At 39.7% G+C, this 17435-nt stretch overlaps 1 protein-coding gene and 1 long non-coding RNA gene across 8 annotated transcripts in view; one reads left to right on the top strand and one right to left on the bottom strand.

Annotated features, from left to right (window-relative positions):
* The window catches only part of LOC125710212 (uncharacterized), a 45688-nt gene extending 41179 nt beyond the window's left edge, over positions 1-4509 (top strand). The window contains exon 5 of the long non-coding RNA XR_007382938.1: positions 4388-4509. This is a non-coding gene — a long non-coding RNA (uncharacterized LOC125710212). The remainder of the gene's footprint in view (positions 1-4387) is intronic.
* LOC125710206 (cell surface glycoprotein CD200 receptor 1-A-like) overlaps positions 1-6556 on the bottom strand; it is a 30575-nt gene extending 24019 nt beyond the window's left edge. Inside the window, exons 1-7 of one of the 7 annotated variants that reach the window (XM_048979711.1) lie at positions 5904-6330; positions 4907-4981; positions 4155-4481; positions 3735-3998; positions 3491-3614; positions 3289-3340; positions 721-2944 (exon numbers count right to left, since the gene is read on the bottom strand). In XM_048979711.1, the coding sequence (XP_048835668.1) occupies positions 2852-2944; positions 3289-3340; positions 3491-3614; positions 3735-3998; positions 4155-4481; positions 4907-4981; positions 5904-5973 (1005 nt within the window). In that variant the 5' untranslated portion in view covers positions 5974-6330 and the 3' untranslated portion in view covers positions 721-2851. Of the gene's footprint in view, positions 1-720; positions 2945-3288; positions 3341-3490; positions 3615-3734; positions 3999-4154; positions 4482-4906; positions 4982-5903 lie in introns of those variants that run through there. The other 6 variants (XM_048979713.1, XM_048979712.1, XM_048979714.1 and 3 more) reach the window with 6 other exon arrangements.
* Positions 6557-17435: the final 10879 nt, after the last annotated feature.

Below are 17435 nucleotides of genomic sequence, written 5' to 3'. Positions count from 1 at the left end.
CTAGTGGAGCAATGTTATACAAAAATCCATCCATCATCCTTGATTGCTGTCGGGTCACGGTGAGTATATTCCAGTAAGATCCCAGGAACATTTTCAACAAGGCGCGTGTGCACACACAATTTGGGCAATTTAATCACCTAATTACATGTTTTTGCACTGTGGGAGTAAACCTTGAAAAATCCACACAAACCGATGTATAGGGCAGAATCCTGCACGGGTCCTGGTTTGTCCACCTGCACCTGGCCGTACCTACAGTGCTTAAAACCGCATCTGAATCGTTATCTGACAACAGCACTATTACTCCATAGTCCGCCCGACCCCCTTCAAATTGATTCCGAGATCTGAACCGCACCCGAATCACAACCCCCGGTGCGATCTCAAGTAGACTTCTGTGTGGCCGCATGCAGGAGTAGCCTGCATAATTAAAATAATAATAATAATAATAATAATAATAATAATAAAACTTGCGGGTCATCCGCATGCAGGACTCGGATGCAGACCTTGCAAGTTCCACACAAAATATACCACTACTTACAGTATGTATTAATTAAGCAAAAACTAAGTCTGTTACATATTGATCTCATGTTAATTCATCATTAACGACCGTGACGCATCATTATTTTTAAGTAGCAATTATATTTGTCCATAATTTGTAATTCAGTAGTAACTGAGTTATTACTAAGTATCTGTGCTCCGTCAAATAACGTGTTATCTAATCAATTGAGTGCAAAGGTTTATATTTTGGAAGGGACGAATGAAGCCGCGTTACATATTCGGGGTACCCACCCCCGCATCCTATGCCCAAGTCCACACATATAGAGCTGGAAGGAGGAATCAAACCTGCAATTCTGAGTGTGTGGGTGGGTGTAATAGATGCTAATTCAAATTAAAGCCAATAGTTGTATTTAAATATATTATCATTAAATATAAACATTTGGAACTATACATTAAATACAAAGTAGCATTATTCTAGTGACTACAGAGTGCATTAACATACGAATCAGACATTATATAATGATAGTGAATAATGTGTTTGCAGAAAAAAAATGCAATTGTACTCTTTCAATAAAACTTACAGATTCAAACGATGCTGCAACAGAAACCATAGTTTGATTGTTGTATTTTATCTACCATCACTAAATATGTGCCACAGCAATTTATGTGCTTTTTCACACATCAGTCTGAACCCGTATTCACAGAGAATTTTATCTTGCCACTAAGAGTACTGCTACATCGCACTAACAGTTTTTAACTGTAAGTTCTTTTTCCCCTAAAACTGATTCACAAAGTGGTCGATAGCAACTTTTGTTAGGAAAAGAACAAACTCCGTCTCTACGGTTGACGTCAGCTCTCACGCCCGAGCTTACAGAAGGAAACTGGTTATAGTGATCAACCGCATATATAGATCAAATAGCTTGTAACAGAATAATTCCTGTACAAATACCATTTAAATAATTCGCTGGTAGTAATCGCTTATAGTAATTTTTGGTCTTTTTAAGCATGACAACTTATGGAAAACAATTAAAACCACGTTTTTTTTCACTTTGATTGCCCAACTTTGGCTTGCGGTAAGCCACCTATGTCTGTTTAGCTAGGCTAACAGGCTAATGCTGCTTGCCCAGAAAACAGGACGGGAAGACGAAAGGCATTTTCTCTCAATTACGAATATAGACTCATCAAAGCTTAGGATAAACTGCCAAATCCGAGCCAACGAAATTGAGCAGCGACACTATAAGGTATATTTTATGTACAGTACTCTGTTATAGCGAATTTGAATTATACACAGTTCAGTAATTTGAAAAGTGTTTGAATATGCTGTACTGTATTTTAAATGACTCAGAATTCAGTATTCCTACATAGCGACGCTGTCCGTTTTATTGCCTTATATGAATGTAATAAATATATACATTTCAATAAGATGGTAATCTGTCTAAAACATAAATAAGAAATCGGATATATTGATCACGGTTTCCGTTGTATATGATTGGGTTGTTTCGGTTTGTTGGAGATCGCATCCCTCACAAGCTCCACGACAATCATTATCCCCTCCCGACTTCGTCGGTATCCTTAAAGTAATTCAGCATTAGTTTAAAGTCTCCAACACATTGCGACGTGGATTGACAGCAGCCATTTTGCGAATGTTTGTGAGCCGGTCTTAGTGACATATGAGTCCTCTCGACTACTTTTTATTTTACCAGGATTTAGGTGCTACTTTTAGAATTAGAATTTGTGAATTGCTCTTAGTCAAAAAATTAGGAATCCTACATTTAGGACTGACTCATCCATTATTTTTAGGAGTTTCTCCTAAATCCGCAAGTTAGAACTTTTAGCCGTAAGATGCTTTGTGAATACGGGCTCTGGTTTCTAGAAGTAACTGATCTACTAGTATCCCATAATATTATCAGTTTTCTGCACCGACTGTAAGAAAAACAACAGTTCCTACAGTTGACTCCTTCTACTTGAACCTATACATTATGCTACATGAAAACTGTCTTCATTGTTTTATTGTGGTTCCTCCAAGTAATACTGCGAGAGACAGGGTCCATCTTAGCTGCACGTCCAGCTTCCCATTATTCATTCACATAATTGTTCTGTCTCAAGTATGCAAAATTCTGGGCTTTAGCCAGATTCTGTTCCTCCATCTCTCCACTTGTTGAGGCCCCTTCCTCGATTTCAGCAGACCCCCTTCGTCTTCGTCATGAACGGCAGGCATCATCGCAGTATGTGGGAGGGACCTGAACTACAGCCACCCCCTCGTTGTAGATCCTGGTGTCCCGAAATGCTTGCCCGGGAAGAAGCCTTTCGTCTTCTGCCGAGGACATGCTTGTTGATGCTGAACAGAGTCTCAGTCCTAGACGTTAAGGAGATCCGCGGAGGAGTTGTAAATGGAGTTGATGCGCTGCACATAACTGGCGTAGGGCTCTACATCCTCCACGTCCTGTGGCTGGACGAAGCAACACAAATCCATTTCAACAATCCAGGCATGTGACGTCATTCTTTAAAAATGCCCCATGAATGCATTAGCAGTGAGAAGATGGATGGATGGATGGATGGATGTACAGACAGACAGAGTAATCTTTTGTGTAAATCCTTTGTGACTAATGTCATGAGCTTAAATTGCTTTATAATATATTATAAATATATATGGAATAGATCTGGAGACAAATAATACAGTTTCAGATAATATGATGCTATTCCAGAGTATATAAAAATTCTTGGTTGGCTCCCTGGGTGTATAGTTTCAAGCATACTAACGCTTCTCACAGTTACTGCCCGGATTATACACACCTTCACTGTCGTCTGTGGGGGTGAAGCTGACAGGCTGAACTTGCAACAATTTCTGGAGGGTAAAAGATCAACATAAAGTAATATTAATGACATCTGTTTCTTTCAAATATAATCTGCACAGGGAAAAAAAACTGAGAAGAAGAATCCTTTATGGTTTTTCCTAAATGACATCGTGTAATGAATGCTTCATAGGGTTGCATACCTTATCTTGCTGAGATGTTTCCTTAAGATATAAAGTCCAAAAAATATACCCATTAAAAAGCAGACCAGAGCCAGAGAGATAATTATCCAATGCCACGGTTCAAAGGTTCCGCCTATTAATGGGTCTGGAAAAGAAAATCATTGTAAGACGGCCTGGTCAACACAAAAATAATCATGCATGTTTCTCATGAAACTTAATATCATGTTAGTAACGAATTCCACATTTGCATAAATGTAACACATACTGGGGAGCTGAAGTGTCTCTGTGTAATTCTCTGTCCAGCTGGGGTGTGTCACTATGCACTGCAGCTCGGTACCATTCACATGGTCGGGCAGTTTGAGTCGGCTCTCCATGGTGTAGGAGCCATCTGGGTTAGGTACAGAGCTGCTGGTTACAGTGGTGTTCCATACATTTTTCCACGAGATGGAGACGTTTGATTTAACCCCTGCGGCTGAACACACAGCTTCTCTGTGGTCAAGGTCCAGTCTGGTGGAAATCTGTTGAGGGACTGCAGAAATACTCATTATCACGATTATGAACATATATTCAAATATGACATTTGATTTTCTGTACAACTAAGGAACTGTTGTTTTAATTAATCAAATTGATTTTAAAAAACAGGGATTGCTACCCCATAGTTACTTTGATGCATAAATGTACTTACATATTTTCTTACCTTTGGCAGATACATTTATTACTACTTTACTGGATCCACCGTTGTACACTGTCTCACACTGATACCGTCCTTCATCTCGTTTTGTAAAGTGAGGAATGTACAGGTATGTTTCTCCATTTGTGTTGTTGCGCAGGATCTTTCCATCGTTACATGTATCATGTTTAGAATCGTTATCACTATGAGCCATTTGACACTGCTTTCCGTCAATGTCTATCATCCAGGTAATGAAGATAATCGAAGCCCATGTCTTATTGGAGCAGTTCAGAGTAACGCTGCTATTCAAGTCAAAGTACTCACTTCTGTATTCTGTAAATGCTGGGTGATGACAGAAAGTAGCAGAGATACCTGATTAAGATAATATAGTTTGGACATCCCGTAATGTTTAATGTAATATGCAATCATAAATATATACATATATGTACATAAAAATATACAGTTAACATATTTCAATGGACCATGTTGACTCTGAACGTGTAAATTAAGATGAAAACACCACACTTCCCATTTCTTAGCAATAATGCCACAAAAGCTCATGTCTGCCAGATATTTTGTCTTATCTCTGCAGGACACTCAACTAGACACAAGAACAACACGCTTTATCCTATTAATACTGTATGGAAATGGCAGATATGTGGACCACTTCCTCATATTCCTTCTGCAAATGGAGCTGAAATCTAAGAATAATATTGAGACTCGGGAAGCACAAGAAACGTTGATGTTATAAGAAAAACATTAGTTACCATCTTGCGTTGTGGAAACTGGATTTTGTGAGTATGCAGTGAGGTTAGTATCCTGCGTGACTTTAGAGCTATTTCCTGAGAGGAGGAATTACATACTTTGTAAGTGGGAAAGTATTACATCATGTTAGTAAGACAACATACAGCCTTCATCATTTGGTAGAATCTCATCTACCAGCTTTACATCAAAGCTTTTCTTAATTTCAGAGACTCATTCTCATTGTTTATGTTAGTTAGGTTATTTTAGGTTATGCATTCTGTTAGTAGATAAAATCAGGGTTCATTTTGCAGCGGTAGCATTCTGTCGCTTAGCGTTACTTGTATATAATTTGTGAAATGTTATCTAGATGAATTAGACATTCATATTATCACAATCTCAACAAATAACAACAACAACTATGCAACTACATGCATTATTTTTCAGGTGTGACATTTCAGGCATACAGATGTCATATATACTATATATATATACTTACAAACTTTTAAATGTATTCATGCGATATTTTCAGGTTCTTGCCCAAGTAGTCGATTCATGTATTCTTTTAATGAATACATAATTTTTTTTACTGTAAATGCCGACCCCTGCATAATCAGTGAGCGTTTAAAATACAACTTGTACAAAACAAACTAGCCAGGCTACCAAAATAACCAAGTTAAACTCTTTTTTGCATATATACCCCCATGAAATATTTCTTATTATAGTGAATCCGCACCATCTATCTAACAGGCGTCGAAAATACACTTTTTTTTGGACATTGCATCTTCTAAATGCTTTTGGTCATTTTTTACGTTTTCATGGGTATGGTTGTTGAAATTACGAAAATGACCTTTTCTCATTTCTCACTCTCATACACTGGAAATCAGACTCAACATGTGCTGCTCAACTTGATGGGAAAATTTGAAAAATTTCACCTCAAAAATATTGTACAAAGTCATTTTGGAAACCTTCCTGTCACATGACAATAAGTCTTAAGAGTTTCAGCTCAGTATGGTAACATACCTTTTGCCAGAGTGCCAAAGATGTAAAGGTGCAGAAGTAAGACAGACTTCCAGATTTTCAGGTTCTCCATCTCTCACTAGGTTCTCCGTGGCTCTTCAGTCACATCCTCTGAGAGACCTGGTGACAAACTGTCGTCGTTTCTGAAACGGCTCGAGCAGAAACCCTAACTTCCTGACGCCTGCACACACACACATCGCTCCCCTGGTCACATGTCTGCTGTTTATCTGCACTGGAAAGTTTGGGGCCTCGCAGACGTCACCACATCTTTGATTTGGGGCCTTTCGGGAGAGATACCATAAACTGACTGACTTATTCATACTAAAGCGTTACTAGAGAATCCACAGGTCCCGCCTTTCTGCTCTTTTGTGTGATTTTTCTGTAATTAAATTGAAAGCAAAGCTTATGATTGGCCGCAGAAACAATATGGAAATCTTCATTTAGAGTTCAGATTCTTGTGGCATATCACAGCATTGACAGCTCCTTTTCAATGAAAACATGGATATGAAGTTTATCAATTAAGCCATACATTAAACAGTCAATTTGTATCTTATAGAGTTTTTGTGTTTTGAATGTGTATCTGCCTAAACAGTAGTCTGATGCTGTTTGAACACTAGTTTGAACAGCAGGAGAATGTGAATGGTATGGAACTCACTGTGATGCCCATATGGAAGGAAGGGAGTTTGATATGCATTTTTTGTGTGTTTTGCTATTGATAAATTAAAAACCATTTTAACTGATCTTTGTAATCTAACTCATCTATTAGAAACTTTCAAATACCTTTAAAATGTAACATAAACGCAAGAAAATTAATAATGTTTTTATATCAAAGTATTTTTAACCATGAAGCCTATGAATTATGCAGCACTATGCATACTCTTTCTAAGTGTAGCTAGTTCTTGTTGAAGCTGTATGCCTGTCATTCTTTCATCCATCCATCCATCCATCCATCCATCATCAATAAACCTGTAGCCCTTTATCCTGTTCAGGGCCATGTTGGGTCTTTCAGCCTATGGCTACAAGCTAGGAGACATACAAGATGAACCGCTATCTGTATTCAATGCCCAATTTTTGCAATTTCTGCAAATTTTTGCAAGAAAAATAATATTTCCCCATTATGAACCTATGCTATAAACATTGCAGTACTTCATGGGCGTCGAGGAGGCACGTGTACACTTACAGATTCAGACGGCCTAGTACTTTATAGGGTCTCCAAATCCAAAATTCTATCATGCAGCAAATTCTGTCTATCGTATATACTTTGGTACCCGTACTCCTTCAAATGGAAAGTCAAAGGTGCTAACTCTCGCGGGGGGCTTAAGGTGACATTTTAACAGGGGACCCAGAATTTGTAGCTACACTGGTGCTATTTTAGCATTATGTGTCTCTTCATAGCTAAAAACATTAACATTAATCACCATTAAGTAGTCTACTGCTTAGCCTCCTGCTATAGATATAATAACGCTATACCTTGTTATAAACTGTCTTGTGCATTCGTAAACGTATAGCAAGGAACTCGGCATGCATTATGTTTTTTGGCCAAGCTTCATACAGTACTACTTTGGACCACGATAATCCAAAAATATCAGGGCTAGCAGACTGCTTTCACCACTGGAGCCTTCAGCAAGGCCCTTAAACCCCAATTCCTCCAAGGACTTTCTCATCCTGCTTTCTCAAAAACGAAATATACGTCACTTTGAATTAAAACCTTCGCTAAATAAACGAAACGTAATTGTATTGCTGTCTGCTATCAGCTATCTGTCAGAAATTGTGAAGTGCATGCACTGTCGCCTACATACATGTTACTGACACTTTTAAAATGAACCAGCTTCCTGCATTGTTCTGCATGGTTTTGCAAAAATGCTGCATCGGTATATTTTATTAGCTTACCTAAGCATGGCCATCTGACAGCCTTGCAAAAGCCCTATTCTCTAGTCTCTGAACTTTGTATATGTGTATGACTGCTGTATAAATGCTCCCCCGGTTACTATGGGGTTACATTCCGATAACCCTATCGTAAGGTGGAAGTATCGTAAGGTGAAAACGCATTTTAATGCACTACACCTAACCTATCAAACATCATAGCCTAGCCTAGCCTTCCTTAAACATGTTTACATGCTTACAAAGACTTACATTAGTCAAATATGTCATGTAATTCATTAAATAACGTACTGAAAGTGAAAAACAGAATGATTGTATGAGTACTCACCATTAACGTAAACCTCTGAAAGCACCCATCATAAAGTCGAAATATCATAACGCAGTTCATCATAAACCGGGGAGCGTCTGTATTTATATATGTAATAAATATTTCTACATACATACACTATATATATGCATGAAATATGCCGCACTACATTATATTTGACAAATTTTGTTCAAAGTAAATTGTAACAGAGAGAAGATTACAACATGCATTTCTGGGATTTGAATCAGAAACCTTTTATAACCATTCAACATGCTATTTGTTGAGCTACATTCACAGAAGGATTTACTTGAACTAGTCCCTCAGTATTGTTCTTCTTTGTCTTTCTATCACTTGATTGTGCTATATCTTGCATTTCAAACAATGGCTTGGGCCTCTTGAAACCGAAATCGATAATAAATGAAGCGAAGGACAAACCTGAGAGTGCCCTCAGGGTCGAGTAATAAGGTTTCAGCTACAGGAGGATTCCTGGATGATACGATATAAAGGACTGGAGTTTGCCCATGGTGGGGTGGCGGGGACATGATAAGAGGGCTTGTCCACCTGGTGGGTAAATCCAGTTTGAGTTTCATCTGACGTTAAAACACTATTCATTTGCTTGCTAGCAAACTATGATCTACCTTGTGCCTAAGTTAATGGCATTTCTTATTAACAAATCATCAGCCATGTGCAGTAAGGCAGCGATTTTCAACCCATGGGTCGCGACCCAAACCCATGGGTCGCTCCAATCCTAGAATAAACCTGTATAAACGGGTCTTGGGTCTGCAAATGTTTAGTGCAAGTGAACACCACAAGAAGCCAAACCATGCATGCTTAATTTAAAAGTCTCTGGCACATCCAATCAGATTTGTGCGATAGGCATTAATTGGCATAAACTGCAGAGTGCACTGCGCGATTGATCTTAGCGTTTACATTATACTTCGTATAGGGTTATTGCTGTCATGTAAGTTGGCTTGGTAAAAAACAGGACAGAAAAGGCTGCGGACCGCTGTCGTAGTGTGTGATTTGTTCCTTGCAAAGCCTCACTTGCGCAGATTGCCGGTTCAGCTTATAGGGTCACAACTGAGCTGGTAAAATTTCGTTGTGGTGCAAAAAGGAACCACTGCACTAAGGAATAGGGTACTAAGCTATTCGCTTCCAGCTAATATTGGTAGCATGGGAGTAATTATGGTATATGTAAAATTAAAAGAATGAATTACTGAAAACCTCATAGTAAAAAAAAACCTTATATAAACCTCTCCATGGATCAGTTCAAATTCTGCTTTAAAAGCCATGGAGGAAAAAATATGCACAAGTTATTAATCTTCTAATGCAAGAACCTTGCCTGGGTTCATTGGAATTCTAACAAAGAGCATTTTAATTCTCTTTCTTCACATTACCACGTTAATGCAATTAATGCAGATGAGTGTTAAAAATGGGAAACAAATTCAGAGGAATCATCCTGTATGAGATGTTCACGCACCTCACTTTCTGGGATAAGATCCAGGCTCACTATGACTACATTGAAGAGGCAATTACGGAAGATGAATGGATGGATAATTCACATTAATAGTTCCTGCAATAAATCATGGTGCAAAACAGTCAATTCCAGATCTTACTTATGGGAGCATCAGCCGCACTATTTTGTGTATCTGCCTCCCTGAAAATACATTTAGAAAACGAATATGCTCGATGGGCTCTGGAGTAATGGCTTGCCCTGCCTTCGGACCCCAGGCCACGCTCTCAACTGAATATACTTGTGTGTCTGTGTGTGTCTCAAAGCATGATGAGAAATGCCAAGAAGAGTATTCCAATGTACCTGAATTCATACTTTATTTGTGACAAATAAAGGATCAGTTCATTCAGTTAATTTTTTTTTACATTTAACAAATTTTCTCTGTATTTTCACGTACATTTAGATTTTTTTTTTCGTTGTGGACCCAGGGGTGGCATTATATTTTTTCACATATAAGGTGCCAATCCTACTAGGGGCTGAGCCCCCCCAAGGGTCAAATCCTAAATTGGCCATGGTACAAATCCATCCATCCATCCATCCATCCATCCATCCATCCATCTTCCAAACCACTTATCCTACTGGGTTGCGGGGGGGTCCGGAGCCTATCCCGGAAGCAATGGGCATGAGGCAGGGAACAACCCAGGATGGGGGGCCTGCCCATCGCAAGGCACACTCACACACGCACTCCTACGGGCAATTTAGCAAGTCCAATTAGCCTCAGCATGTCTTTGGACTGAGGGGGGAAACCGGAGTACCTGGAGAAAACCCCACGACGACATGGGGAGAACATGCAAACTCCACACACATGTGACCCAGGCGGAGACTTTAACCCGGGTCCCAGAGGTGTGAGGCAACAGTGCTAACCACTGCACCACCATGCCGCCCCTGGTACAAATCCGATAATTGTAATTGTAAATAATTTAATTAGTCTGGAATAGGATTTATTTTGATCTTTTTACAAGCAGTGTACTCTACTTTTTATCAGTAAAATATAATACAGAAAATATTCAAGACACATAATGTAAAACAATACAAAACAATCATATACTTGGAATTTAAGAATGCCACCATTAAGCGCAACATGAACTACACAGTATTTTGCAGTAAACACAGGTCTGCATTGCTTTACTTTGCCTTGAACAGTTGGCAGTGAGATACATTGTCACGCAGCATCATGTTCGGTGATTGCGGTTAGTAGCTTTATCGAACTCATTTCTGCTAACGGGGGGGGGGGGGAGGGGGGGGGGTGTGGTGCTATACTGCAAGTTAACACTTGAATTAAGCATCTTGTCAGCAATTTATTTCAGGAAGTGTGTCAACCTCATTTCTGATCAAACACACGACAATCAGTTAAGCCGCAAACAGTGTTTAAAGAATGTTCGCTGGCAGGCGATGAAATGTAGGAACAAGGCTGCATTTCGCTTATTAATCATGTCCTTGCAGTGGATCACTGCTATACAATCTGTCACAAAATGTAAATACTGTCCAACAAAAATGTGTTGGACACATTTAGCTCCATATGACTTTTTTTGCCTTGTTTAGTACGAAAGGTTTCCCCAGATATGAATTGCCATCCAGTACAATGAATGACCCGTTTATTTCCAGTTCAGGACAGGCTCCAGATCCAGGGATTGGAAGATTCTAGCAATAATTCATTGGCTGCAAGTTGTAAGTCTTAGGCAATACAATATATAATATATTTCTATTCTGAATAGTGTATCAGACATTAACAGTGAATCAAATGCTAGTGTGCCTTCTATCTGATACATTGTGGGTGTATAGTTATCTTTTCAGTTGTTACTGTGGGGGTTTGCGGAAAAACACCAACAAAAATGCTTCTGTGGTTTAGTGCTGCTAGGCATCATCAAGGGATGTGGTTCAGCTACCCGTAACTCAGTATTTTCCTTATCATTTCACTCCAGCTGCAAATACCAGTTAAACTAACTGGAGGACCCAAAATGCAAGCAATTGATTAAGAGTAATATACTGTTAAACTATTAATCGTCACATTTTTATTTGAAATATTACATGGTCAGGTAATACAAACAGACAGCTATTGCATTCCTTATTATTAGTTACCGGAGGCTGAGTTTTACCAAGCCTGGTTTTAAGCCTGGCAGTGTCACTTCAGTAAGTATTGCAGCAAGTGTGCATCATCTGCATGCAACGCACTCATGCCATTATAGCACAACAGAGGTCTAAATATGGAAGAAGTAAACAAAATGCTGGCGAAGCAGGGTGTGTGTGACCATGAGCTGGCCATCCTTATTTGAGGAAGATGAAAAAATAGCTGCTTGAAGGATGGTTCCTCCAACCCTTGTAGGTTTTAAAACGGTAACCTAATGTTCTAACCATGCTACCATTGGATTTCATAGGATTTATTTCTTAGTATGTATCTCTCTTTTGCTCTTTTTGTAAACGGACCCACCCATCCGTCCATCCATCCATCCTTCCATCCTTCAACTGTTTTGCAAACCTAGAGGTCTAATATTCAAAAGCCACAAGGCTCTTGACTCAAGCACTGTAAACTGTAGTTTTAATCTGACCTGAATATCATTTGGTCACGAGAGAGTAGACTTACCATATAGACGATAGGGGTCTGTGGTTTCTGAGTGTATGTGAGATCAAGCAAAGCTGTGATGCTACCGTTCACTGTAGACGTGTTGGTTTGCTTCTCTCACAGTCCCATCTGTATAATATCATACAGGCCATAAGCCCACATATTTTTCAGCCCCCACAAACAAGCAAGTTGTTATGATGAAGTGGTCTTACCATAAACGTGCTGTAGGAAAATGTTGATGTTTATAAGTAGATTTTTCTGTTTGAAGTGACTGTACACCTAAAAGAATGGAGTTCTTGTTAAGTGGGTGTCTGTAGGGTCTAATAATTCCTCTTAGGCCTTAGATTCAGGTAAAATGCATTAAGAAGTTCTTTAATGATTAGACGATGACAAAATACCTCACTCTGTGTTCCATTAAAACACCAACACCTTCACTGAATCGCCTACAAGGCATAAATCAGTGTAAAATATGACTGTCTCAGTGGCAGCATTGTGTCACTACTCCAGTGTTGGGGGCTAAAATCCCACCTCTGCTCTGTAGGTTTTGAGTTTGCTTACCCTCTCGCTGATGCTTGGGTTTATTCAAACATAACCAGGCTAATCGTTGCCTCTGAGTTGCCCCATTGAGTGTATTTCTGTCCATCTTGGTGAAAATGTATAATAAGCTTCTCAAAGGCATGTTCAAATAGGTATTACCTTAAGGGAAAGAAATGTTTTTTTATGTATTTTGCGCTTGTACTGAGAAAAATTGGCATTGAAGATGTCCTAATGTAAAACATGAGATAGTGTATTACAATGAGACGAACAGGTTGGCATTGTCCATGATCAAAAGCCGGAAAATAAGCTCAAAAGACACCGGGAAACCACCTAAGATTCCCCAAGGAATCCCTGCTTTAGTCAGCAATCTTTGAAACAGAATTTTAGAGCATTACAGGACTGTCACAGTTGTACATTTTTTGAATATTGCTGATAGACAGACGGAAACTTTATTGATGTGTCCTTGCATTATATCGGTCAATCAGTAGCTCATGATAAACGTCTGCAGCAAAGTTGTCACATTCTAGGTGCAATGCGGTGCGATCAGGGGAAGCCCCCCTAAGATCTTACCGCTGTGGTAACAGTAAGCATCGGTTGCTCGATGCGTGGGAAAGCGAGGGAAGACGTAGGGGGCGTATGAGTTAAGGACCGCCATGTGGGCCACACGTCCCATGATGCTTCTGAAAGTGCCTAAATATCAACTGAAGGAGGGAGTTTCATGTGGGCACCCTAAGTGCCTCTTCTCAGAAGTGACACCCGGCAGGGAGGAGCAAATTTCAACCCCCCCCCCCCCCCCCGCAGTTGCTCATACAGCAGTTTCCGTCGATTTATCGGTCACGGGTGCGCTCCAACCAGACGGTTTGCCCAGAAGATTCCAGCAGCATGTGACCTCATTTCCCTAAACATGTCACCCTTCTGGTGCTATAAGGAAAACCTTCTTCCTGCCTTGGCTGTGAGGTTTCTGGTCTAGTGTCGAGACCTTCTGACCCTTTCTGGTGCCAGATAAAGACAAGCATATCAATATTAGTTTTGATTAGCTGATGACAAAACTTCTGGTGGACTTCTGTACACCGTGAGGTAGCCCTGTTATTGTTTGAGCTGCATCACGTCTTTCAGGGTAATTCGCAGCATGGCTACCACCAGTGAGATCAGACTTACTATGTGGCAGATGACATAGCGTTCGTTTTATTTGCAATTGTATTATCAATGATATATTTGTGATTATTAGTGTCATTATATTCGTGAGAAACATTACTGAAGCATGAGGTAAAAACGCACGTTGTTGAAATACAGACTAGTGTGATCACTAAGGACACAGGTGGATGCTGGCAACATCTCTCACAAAAGCGAAAGAAAAACAGAGAAAACCACAGAAATATGAGCACTGGAATATGATCATCTCTGAAAGGGCATCCCATGAACCCTGCTTGGTTAAGGCATCCGCTACTACCGGTATTGAGCGTGTGCACAAGATTCTTGCAGAAACAGCACAGGGCTGCTTGTTTCTCATCAGTTTTTACGACCTTGTCGTTTGTTACTCTGTTCTTTTAGTTAAGAACAGGGCTCAGTCCGAAAAGCCTCTTGTGGTCTTCAGTGGGAACAAAGAACTTGTTTAATTATGGTGGTGAATGGGGCTTCCTGTTTGATGTTGTTGTCACACATGTATTCAAGAGCTTCACCTTTGTCTGGAAACAGCGCAGACACCAGAGCAGGCTACAGACTTTTACCGTTTAACATGGCCTTTATGTGTCAACGCATGTTCTGACCATCCATTTTCCTGTTCTGTATCTTACTCTAATTATGTTTTATGTAACAACACAACCCTGTAAAGCGATTTGGGACAACTTTGTTGAGAAAGGCGCAATATAAAAACTAAACTGGTTGTATTAAAAAGGTTGTTCAGGTAATAATGTTGTGGTTGTCAGAATTGTTGTTGAAATGCAACACACAGAAATAAGGCTCCACTAACATTCTAAGAACATTCTCTGACAACTGTGAGAAGACCTTTAAATAATGGTAGCTAAATTTCTCAGAACATTTGCTTTTAGCTGCATTATTGGCCTGATCTGGTCAATTAACCATTGAGGTAATTCACAGTTGAAAATCTGAAAGTCATTATCAAACTACGTGGGATTGAAACAAGGGTAATTTCACCCTCATATATATGCATTTACTTTTAACATAGCTTTTCTTTTTAAAAACGCAACATAAGTGTTATGTTCTCATAGATTCAGTACTGTAGTTGAATGGCTGTTTCGTCTAAGGCATGTTCGTAAGAGTGAGGCCTGGTAGTTCTCCCTGATCTCAAAAACACGATTCAAGCAACTCGTGAAGCTTTAACAGTCATTAGTTCCATTTAATGTATTTGCTGACTGTGTCATATTTGCCCCGGTTTGGTTCAACCTACACATTCCAGCTTATGGTTCAGCAGGTTGATCCATAACGTCCACAGGGCGCTACAAGCTCAGCAGGTGTGATTCTTGTGGGTCACTTCTCAGGGACTGGCTGGCAGGTAGGGAAGTTGCTGGATCTTGTTTCTATGTTATGATTTTGCCTGACCAAATACCAACAGCTGACAGCAGCCTGGAATATTGAAAATCATGAAAAAGCACATAAATAGCTCTTTGTCACATTGTCCTCCTGCTGATTCTTATGGCAAACTGGAGCATAGGTGATGACATCAGCTTAGCTTCCTCGTTATCAAACAGAACGTCCGAGCAGGGTTGCTAACTCGCACATCTCTCGTGACACACACTTACTCATTCTCACGCAAGAAACCTTACAATAAATCTATATCATTCCATCATAAACCTAAAATTAACTACATCAAAAGCGTTGGGGTATTTTGCAAACCCTACAGACTATAATGTAATAAAACTCTTACATACATGTAAATGAATTGAAAATCTCACTCCAGTCAGCTGACCAAAGTTGGTGACACTGCATGTGAGTGAAATTCTACTGAATTGGTTTATTGCAACACTTATTGGCTATAGATATGATATAAAATTTGCTAAAACACTCCATAATATATAAATGTCAATGACTATCAGAACATCCAAAGTACATGAAGTTGATTACACGTCATTTCCTTTGTACAGAATGCTGCCATCTGGGGGAATTCACTATGTATTGCAGCTCCTCCATTGCACACGTGGAGCAGAATTCTGGTAACCAAAACATGACACTATTTCAGGCAGCAGTTTTTGTTTCACTAATCCACACAGAGATGTCGAATGCAATTCAATTAATCAATAGAATGGATCACATACTACTTCGTGTCACTAAAAATATGTTCTGGCTTTCTAGAGACCAGAATGAATGAAAGTGGTTTGTATATGACTCAGCAGAAGCACTATGCAACCCCCAAATGGAAAGAATTACCTCAATTTTCAATAGGTGCATAATGAGTGGCAGACCTGTGCTGTGCCACATCACGGGCCCTTTCAAAGAACAGTTAATGCAAATTGAACATTGAACAATTTCCGTGTCAGACTAATAAACTGGCTGGTTACACATTTTATTTATCCTTACTTGTTCCCCTACCACACATTTTTAGGCACATTTTAAAGTGTCATTTTATTTATTTTTTTGCGCAGAAGACACTTGAGTATCAAACTATACTAGCATTCTTACCTGTGAATGCCATCTTTGCTAAAGGAATATTGGCTCCATCTGCTGGTCATTTTCTGCCACTACAACCACCAGAACCCTGCATCTAGCCAAATCGAATAACCTGACGAAGGTCATACAGTTGCTCTTCCTCAGAATATACCTATGGGTAGCATTTGCGGTACAGCACATCAGATAAAGGCCGGAGCGGCCAGCAGAAATACAGGCACGGGATTTTCCTGCTCCAAGGCAACCAAACATTCAGGTAAAAGCCTCAGCACTCATCAGAGTGAATGCAGAAGTGGTACATACATACATACGCTTCCCCTAATAAGGGTGAACCACAACCCCTTAAGAACAAGGCATGCCTTAACATAGGTAGTTAAAAGATGATCTATGAAAGGTACTTACTGATGAGGTTTCACAGGGAACAATGAATGTTTCAAATGTCTTGCTAGAGAAGTACTTCAGTATAGCGCGGGGGTCTACAGAAGTATGCGGCATTTCATTCTTATGGGAACCATGTAGTTCACTAATGCCCCAAACCATGTCTTTGGAGAGCAGAGCAGTGGATGGTATAGTGAGGGTCGTGTGCCCACATGTACTGGGCTTGGTCAGTGCCTGTACACAGCTACCAATGTCATGGACCTAAGAGTCAGTCTTTGCAGAGTGTAATGCAATAAAAGAACAAGTCAGACCTACCAGAAATCAAAGAAAAGCCTAATAGGTCCCACAAATCAAATATATGAAATCTACACCAGTGGAAGAACAAACAGGACAGGATAAACACAATTAAGTCTTAGCTGTTACAGGAGCAGATGAAGGGCATTTTATTGTCCTGTGGAGACAGTATATTTAATTTATATGCAGAAGCAAATGCACACACCTTAACCAAAAAAATTCATTCTTCAAGGATGAAACTGCTGCACCTGTCAGTAACTGACTAATGTGGATAGTGATTACAAATACTGTAAAGAACGCTATGGTCTCGTCACAGGAGAAATCCTGGGTTTTAGAAAAACTTGCAGTCCTGGTAAAACCATGGAAATACTCATGTAACAAGCATGAGCCAGGAGGGCAGTGTACTGTAAATATATATAAAAATCTGACTGGCATGGACTACAG

Source organism: Brienomyrus brachyistius, chromosome 16 (genome assembly GCF_023856365.1).
Source record: "Brienomyrus brachyistius isolate T26 chromosome 16, BBRACH_0.4, whole genome shotgun sequence".
NCBI classification, from domain to species: domain Eukaryota; kingdom Metazoa; phylum Chordata; class Actinopteri; order Osteoglossiformes; family Mormyridae; genus Brienomyrus; species Brienomyrus brachyistius.
Note: the sequence above shows the minus strand (reverse complement) of the source record. Positions and strands in the feature narration are given on the sequence as shown.